Source organism: Mobula birostris, chromosome 6 (genome assembly GCF_030028105.1).
Source record: "Mobula birostris isolate sMobBir1 chromosome 6, sMobBir1.hap1, whole genome shotgun sequence".
Lineage (NCBI taxonomy): Eukaryota > Metazoa > Chordata > Chondrichthyes > Myliobatiformes > Myliobatidae > Mobula > Mobula birostris.
The window spans coordinates 95,291,688-95,300,195 of NC_092375.1; the positions used below are offsets into that span (position 1 = coordinate 95,291,688).

Genomic DNA, 8,508 nt, shown 5'->3' on the forward strand with positions numbered 1-8,508 from the left:
TCTCAGTACAGCTTTCAATGTATCCCATAAGATCACTGGTGATGTTTCTCCAATGTCATTAAGGTCTAGATATTCTTTGATTTCTCCCCTTAATCTCTCCATTACTTCTGGGTTATTGAGTATATGTGAGTTTAGCCTCCATAGTGTTTTCCTCATTTTCCTTTCCAGGATTAGAGACATAGAGACTGGGCTATGATCCGACAGATCAATTGTTGCAATATTACAGTTTTTTATCCTGAGTCTATCTGTATTAAAGATAAAGAAATAGTCTATCCTTGAATAGGCTGAATGAGGGAAAGAGTAATGTGTATAATCTTTACTAGTAGGGTGTAATTCCCTCCAGACATCTATAATTCCCAACTCCTCCATCAATGAATTCATTTTCCGAGTCAGAGGTTTATTCTGAGTAACTATTCTTGAAGAATCTAATACAGGATTTAATCTAATATTAAAATCCCCTCCACAAATTACTACCCCTTGAGACCTGACCATTAGGTCAAAAATGTGTCTATAAAATGACCATTCACAACCTGGAGGAGCATAAACATTCAGCAATGTTATTTCTGTACCTTCTATTCTTCCTGTGATTTTTACAAACCGTCCTTCTTTGTCTTTAGTCTCTGAAATATGTTCATAATTAAGAGTACTTGATATTAAAGTAGCTACCCCTCTTTTGTGACTCAATTTATATGATGAATAAAATACATGCTTAAAGCCCATTCTTTTTAATTTTCCATGTTCGGATTGGCTCATATGTGTTTCCTGGAGGAAAGCTATTTGTGCCCTCTCTTTTTTCAATTTAGACATAATCTTATTTCTTTTAATTGGATTCAAAACCCCATTAACATTATAGGAAATTATTTTTACCAATTCAGTTTGCATTTTTCTCTAGTAGAAAAAAAAACTCTCCTTTTCTAACCAAACAGTAAGCAATCCCTTCTCAACAGTAAACCAAGACATATAACCACACCCTAGACATTTTTGAACGTGTAACATTTGAAAATTTTTCCCGACTTCCCACAGTGAGGCCTGAGCACCGACCTGCCTCAGTTCAGAGGGATAACCTCTATCTTCACCCTGTGTTAGAGGGCCCTCAGCAGTTTGAATAATCATAGAGAATTTTCTCCTATTTATGTCTCGACCAAATTGCTATCATTCAAGTTATTCCGCCTAGTTTATTTTCAGTTACCAGTTTTCATTTTACCTTTAAGTCCGATTTACTCTTTTCAGTCATTTCTCTTAATCAATCTGTATTCTCTGTACATTCACGTCTGAATATTTGCAGCTTTTCCTTGTAGTTTGACACTCTGGTTGGAGTGGAGCGTCCTCGCCCCACTAACTGCCACGACTTCTGCCGAATCCTCTCCAGTAGCGACTCCGGTTGGGTGATAACTTTAATAGGTAGTCCCCGGTCAGCGAGGTCCGACGTTGCCTCCTCCACCGTAGCGTAAGTTTTTGTCCCTTCGTCGTAAAAGACTCTCAGCCGAGCTGGATACAGGGTCTGGAATCTGATGTTGTTTTCCTCCAGGACTCTCCGTGTTTCCGTATATTCCTTCCGTCTGGCAAGAATGCCCGGTGCGTAGTCGTGGTCTAAACTGATTTTACAGTTGTTCCACATGAAACCTTTATTTTGCCATGCCCTTTTAAGCACCTCTTCCTTCGTTCTGTAACTGAGAAATCTGACCAGAATCGATCTGGGCTGGGCACCTGCTGGAGGCTGTGGTGCCAACGTGCGGTGAGCTCTTTCTATCTGTAGGTCTTTTGCGGCCGGTATATCAAGGTTCTCTCTAAGCAGCTTCTCTATGAAGGGAATCATCAATCCGGGTTTACCTTCGGTTCCTTCGGGAACTCCGTAAATCCTCACATTTTCCCTTCTTGAGCGGCCTTCTTGATCTATTAGTTTCCACTGGAGCTGGTCTTGCAGCTTCTGCATTTCTGCTATCACTTCCTCGGCGTTTTGTAGCTTCTCTTCAATTCCAACAATCCTCGCTTCGGCTTCATCTATCCGCGAGTTAGTTTTTACTATTTCTCCTTTAATACCTTCCAGCTGTTTGTTGTTATCTTGTCGGAACTCGCGAATCTCTCCGAGAATCAAAGACAGAGTCACTGATTCCCCCTCATTATCTCCGTCCTGGCTTGCCGTGGGGGAGCTAGGCCCGTCGCCTTGCTGCGTCTCTTTATGTTTATCAGCCTTTGGAGTGGACTTTTTAATCTTGTTCTTAGACATCATCCTTGCTCCTTTTATTAATATAGTTATGCAATATTAAGTATTTGTCTAAATTTGATTTCGGGGCAGTTTACCTTCTTTTTTGTCGAGAGACCTTTTCCTTACGCCGCCATTCCCTTGATGACCCGGAAGTCCTCCGGTCATTCATATCCTAAGGCTGCAGCTGACAAGATCCTCCCACTTGACCCTTCTGCTGAGATTCTCCTCTTGCTTGGCAGAGACCAGAGACACCATCTGTGCACATAAGGTACATGAACAGAGGAACGGTTGGCACAGTGCGCCTTAAGCCCAATGACTGGATCTGGGTTGGGTCATAGTGGGTGAGGCCTCCCTCAATGGGGCTCATCAGCCCACTGTCAGCACATTTAAGACTAATGTCCTAGAGAACAAGTGTCGAAGTCATTTCAGATCCTGTGAGTGCAGAATTTATATGAAACAGAAGACTGCAGGAAAGCAAACCAAGCACATACTTACATACTCACACTGACATACTGACCTCTGCTTAACCAGATTTAGGGAAGCCAGACGAAAAGCTGGCATCTTCCACCAAAGATGCGTTCTTCCTTTGAATCATGAACAGAGTTTAGCAGGGATGAGTCAAACAGTTGGGCAGCTCCCCATCCTTTCTGCGCTCCACAACAACTTCTACCAAACAACAGAGAGCAGACCCTTAGTTGATTCATGTCCCTCAGTCACACACTGAGGAGGAAACCAGGAATGAAAGATCATTATATGGAGTTGCCCGTGGTCGATTCATGTCCCTCAGTTACACACTAAGGAGGAAACCAGGAATGAAAGATTATGTGGAGTTGACTCTTCAGGAACAATGATGCTGAGTTATCGCCTCCACCAGATTCCAGCAAAGAAATCTCACAGAAACCTGCACAAATATGAACAGTCTTTGATTCAAGTGTGCAGTTCAAAGGGTTATCACTGAACAATATGCTCCTATGGGGTCCAGACCCCAATAACAGTCTGCTCCGGGTCCTCATGCATTTCAGAACTGAGTCTATCGCAGTGAAGACAGACATCGAGCAAATGTTCCATAGCTTCCCAGTGAAAGAGGATCATCGAGACTACCTCAGACTCTTGTGATTTCGTGACCAGCAAATGGACAATAATACTCAGAAGTACCCGCAAGAGCTCATGTATTTGGTAAGTGAGTCACAGCAGCTGTGGCCATCTATGGCCTGAAAAGGATCGCTATCAAGGAACAGAATGAATTCGGACTGAAGCACGAAGGTACACAATGAGGCATTTCTATTTCAAAGATGGTCTGAAATCATTTTCTAATGCAGAAGAAGCAGTCAATGCACTGAAAACACGTTGACTATCTAACCTCGGACCGCATAAAATCACATCCAACAGTACTGAGGTCATGCAACCCTTCCCATCTGAAAATCTGGCCAAAGGTCTACAGAATCCCAATCTTGGACTGGACCTGCCTTCTATGCAGCATAGTCCGGGCCTTGGATGGGACCTCCTCACTGGCACCCTTACTTTCCAGATTACCCACCATGGTGTGCTATTGGCCATCAACAGCCTCTTTGATCCTCTTGATTTGCTGCTCCAGTCAGTAAGCAGGGATGCTTCATGTTAGGAGAGTTGACCTCAGACACTTGTGATGGGATGTCCCGCTCCCTAAAGAGTGGCAGCAGTGGTGTTCTTCCCCTCAGCATCTTAAAGGTCTGAAAATTCCAAGAACCTGCAGAACAATTCCACCATCTACAGCCCTAAAGAAAGAGGTCTGCAGCTTCTGTGATGCGTCATCTAAAACTTTTGCTGCTGTTGCACAGAAGCTGCTGGATTGAATGAAATTAGATTCATTCTGGGAAAGGCAAAGCCTCTCCCAAACCAGAACTCACCATACCAAAGCTTCAACTCAGTGTTGTATGTAATAGGATCCAACATTTCACACATCAGGCGATCAATTGAGAAGAGCCAATAGAACTATGTTCCTACTGATCTCGGCCTGGCTGATTATGCTCCAAGCTAATCAGCTGACACTCTCCTCATGGTTAAATGGCCCAGCACTTCTTACTGATCCTCAACAGGAACATCACAGGAACTTCTCTCAGCACAGAGCAAGCTTTCCCCGATTCAGCTGAAAAATGCTCAAAGCGTGGCCCTCAGAGTCAAGAAAGGGGCACAGTTTACTAAGCGGACTTTGGTTTGAGAGCAAGAAACTGCACTTCTTCTGCATAAAGCTGGAGTGTGAATGTGTAAATTAAATTCCCGGTGTTAATTGCTACGATGCTCTAGAGAACAACGTGATTCAAAATGATAGGGCACTGCATTACAGAAACTGGCCCTTTGGCTTGCCTGGTCCATTTGAACTATTATTCTCCCCACATTGAGCACAACTACATGGAGCGCTGTCGCAGGAAGCAGCATCCATCATCAGGGACCCCCACCACCCAGGCCATGCTCTCTTCTGGCTATTGCCAGTGGGAAGACGGCACAGGAACCCCAGGACCCACACCACCAGGTTCAGGGACAGTTATTGTCGGTTCTGTTCATTTGGGTTATGTCAGCATTTAGTCAGCACGCGCACTTTATCCGCTATGGGCATGCATGCGATAGGTGAAGGGGAATCATGAGTACAAGATGGTGGCTCTCTTGTATTGATCGGAGACGATGGAAGTTTAAACAAAATAAAAAGCTGTCTTTGTTATTTGAGTGTTAGCAGTTATTACCCCTCAACCATCAGCCCTTTGAACCAGAGTACCACACATCACTGAACAGGAGTCACATTTAAGGACTCTTCATCTCATGCTCTTCATTATTTATTTATTATTTTATTCCTCAGCTCAAGCTGGTAAAACCAGAGATACAGGCAGTGTGAAGCACATTTATTTCTCAATTGCTAGGAAATTTTGGACTATTCTAGTGGTGTTCAGTGTTGTAACTTTCTGGAGATTTACATAAATGTAGTTGTGTAGGCCTAATTGTTTAATGCTATTGTGTAGTGACTTTGGGAGGATAGCAGTTGTAGATATTACTGCTGGGACAATGTATCCCCTGTCATGTTCCACTGTCTTTCAATTTCCTCTTTCATTTTAGCATATTTCTGGGGTTTTTCACTTATTGATCTCTGCAAATTGTGTGTTTGGAATGGCTATATCTATTAAGTAAGTTGTTCTTGCTCGTTTATCCTGTAATATTATATCCAGATGGTTATTATGGATTACCCTATCTGTATTAATACTTTGGTCATAATATAATTTGGACTCTAACTCTAAAACTGGATCAGGCTTGTATTTACAGTCGTTTATGTGTTTGTATTTTACGATTTGGTGAATGACGTTTGCATTTGATTGTGCCGGTGTAAATAATCAGACTGAGTTACACTGCTGCTCAATCCTATAATCTGTTGGATTGTTTCTGGTTTCTCTTGACATTTTCTGCATTTATCATCCAGAATTTGTTAGTCATTTATTATTTATTTTTGAAATTTCTTGTGTTGACATATTATTTTTTCTCTTTCTTTTTGTATTTGCAGAGTTTTTTTGCACATTGGTGTCCATTCTGTTGGGTGTGGCCTTTCACTGATTCTATTGTGTTTCTTGTATTTACTGTGATTGCCCATAAGGAAATAAATCCCAGGGTTGTATATGGCAACATACAAGTACTATGATAATATATTTACTTTGAACTACAAAATAAGAACATATCAATATTACCAGACTACAAAATAAGAGCATTACCTGATCAACTTTGAGGACCCCTTTCATTTCTCTGTTACTCTGTGCAAACACAGGCATTGGAACGAGTCCCAGGAGTGTGTGCAACCTTCCCACTCCCACAACCTGGAAGAAATGGTACCAAGTTACACAGTGGCCGACCTGCAATGTTTGGGATACTGCCCTCACCCACTGCGCCTGTGGCACACATTCCAGTCTCCATGCACCCTTTTATAGCCAACTATGTAAAACTTTGGTTAGGCTGCACTTGGAAATTGCAGTTCTGGCCACCTCGTTACAGGATGTGGAGGCTTTGGAGAGGCTGTAGAAGACGTTGTCTGGATTACAATGATAATGAAGGTTATACCCCTCACTCGCCGCACTGCATGGCATGAAATATTTCCTTCGCTCGTAGTCATGCAGTACAGAAACGCGTCCTACGTACTGCCCAAAGTGCCTATCCAAACGAGTCCCATTTGCCTGCGTTTGACCCTTAGCCCTCTAAACCTTTCCTGTCGACATAGCCCTGTCCAGGTGCCAGTAATATGGAACTGGAACTCTCGCACCAATGCAGCTGTCGGTGTACAAGGTCCCGCTGCTGACTCCACAAGTCCCCTACTGCACAAATCCCCCTCCGTTCACCTACAGCGTTTCCACAGCACCGCACACTCCCACACCCAGCAACCGGCCTGCGGTGCTCGGGCCCCGTCCCGCACTCACCGTCTCCGCCGAACTCCCTCCCAGGATAGCCCGTCCGCTCTACCTACGGCGGCCGCCGAGGACAAACACGCAACGCAAATTCAAAATCGGCCGCAGCTCCACACCGTCTCCCAGCTCACCATCTCTTCTCTTCCCTCCCCTGTCCCCAGAGCAGAGAGGGTCCCGGGGATAAGGGAAGCGCAGATCAGTAACAGTTAGTAGAATCCCCGTATTGTGTGTGTGGGAGGGGAGGGGAGGGGTGAATAACCCAGTGTTTCTTGTGTGTGTCTGTGTGAGAGAGAACATACTGTATGTTATGTGTAGAGATTCTATGTGGTGTGCGTGTGTGTGATCATGTGTTATACGATTGTGTGTGTGTGTGAGAGAGAGAGACAAACAGACCCTGGGGCATGTGACCCTGCTAGAGTGGTAGAGTAATACAGCACAAAACAGGCCCTTTAATCCAACCCCTTCTGCTCTGACCGAGGCGCCCACCTAAGCTAGTTCCACTTGGCAACATCATTTGCCCATTTCCCTCTAAAGATTTCCTATCCATGTACATATCCAAATGTCTTTTAAATGTTTTAGTTGTTTACCTGTCTGTGGGAGATGGTACATGGCAGGTAAATGAGTTTATAAGGCCAATGGAGATGAGCCTTGTGAAGCCCCATGAGTTTTGCCAATCTTTCCTTTCTCTCCTCAGCTAAAGGGACAGTACATGTCACCTACCAGTGACATCATAAAATTCAGCTCTTTCTTACTGTGACTGCAATGTATTTCACTCCATGTCCCTTATGGATTCATTGTACCGCTGGGTTCATGCCTGCCTCTTTTGCCAATGTTACACATTAAGCAACTGGTCACTCCAGTACTGTCAGTGAATGTACTGCATCCTCCCACTCCCACACCCAGAACAAATCACTACGGAGCCACATTATGGGGAAAGTTGATAGTCCACTGGATGGATATTGAGAATAACGTTTCCTCAGGCTAAATGGCACTGAAGCACCAGGCTGCCCTTCTGACTATTTGTTTCCAGCAAAAGAAAGGAGCCAATGATCCTTCAGCATTTGTGTCACTGGTACCATGATACCACTTAGTCCAAGAGTCCTCAGTTCAAGCCGGGGAATAGTAGTTGAAACCCATATTAGGCAATTGTCCAAGATACCTAATAAATGCTCAAATCAATTTTTAAAAAATCGGGTTCTTTCAGTTTTCTTGTTTTGTGGTTGATTGTAGGCAGACGAACCTCAAAGTTGCAGTTACATATACTTTGATAATAAATGTACTTTGAACTTTGAACTTTGAACACTAGAATTATTTCTGCAAAAGGGAACATTGTGCATGACTTGATTTCAATGTTCCTACGTGTAACTAATGTGTAATTCTTCCAAATTTCTAACCAAAGTTCTTTTTGTATGATCCAGAATCAAGGGAAAAAATCCTCTGGTATTATGTTGGTCTCTCAATAATCTAGTGACAACTGTATTGGCTTATTATTGTCACATCTACCAAGATACAGTGGAAAGCTTGCCTTGCATACTGTTCACACAGATCAAATCATTGAATAAGATAAAACAATAATTATGCAGAATAAAGTAAAAGCTACCAAAAAAACTCAGTGCAGGTAAACAATAAAGTGCAAGATCCTAACCAGTTAGCTAACAACAGGAATTCTGCAGATGCTGGAAATTCAAGCAACACACATCAAAGTTGCTGGTGAACGCAGCAGTCCAGGCAGCATCTCTAGGAAGAGGTACAGTCGACTTTTCAGGCCGAGAACCTTCGTCAGGACTAACTGAGGGAAGCGTTAGTAAGAGATTTGAAAGTGGCGGGGGGGGGGGGGAGATCCAAAATGATAGGAGAAGACAGGAGGGGGAGGGATGGAGCCAAGAGCTG

The 8,508-nt window shown here is 43.5% G+C and overlaps 1 protein-coding gene across 1 annotated transcript in view; it reads right to left on the reverse strand.

Moving 5' to 3' along the window:
- Positions 1-6,627, reverse strand: part of LOC140199213 (MICOS complex subunit MIC26-like) — a 38,210-nt gene extending 31,583 nt beyond the window's left edge. The window contains exons 1-2 of the mRNA XM_072260897.1: positions 6,557-6,627; positions 5,935-6,036 (exon numbers count right to left, since the gene is read on the reverse strand). Of these exons, the coding sequence (XP_072116998.1) occupies positions 5,935-5,991 (57 nt within the window). The 5' untranslated portion in view covers positions 5,992-6,036; positions 6,557-6,627. The remainder of the gene's footprint in view (positions 1-5,934; positions 6,037-6,556) is intronic.
- Positions 6,628-8,508: the final 1,881 nt, after the last annotated feature.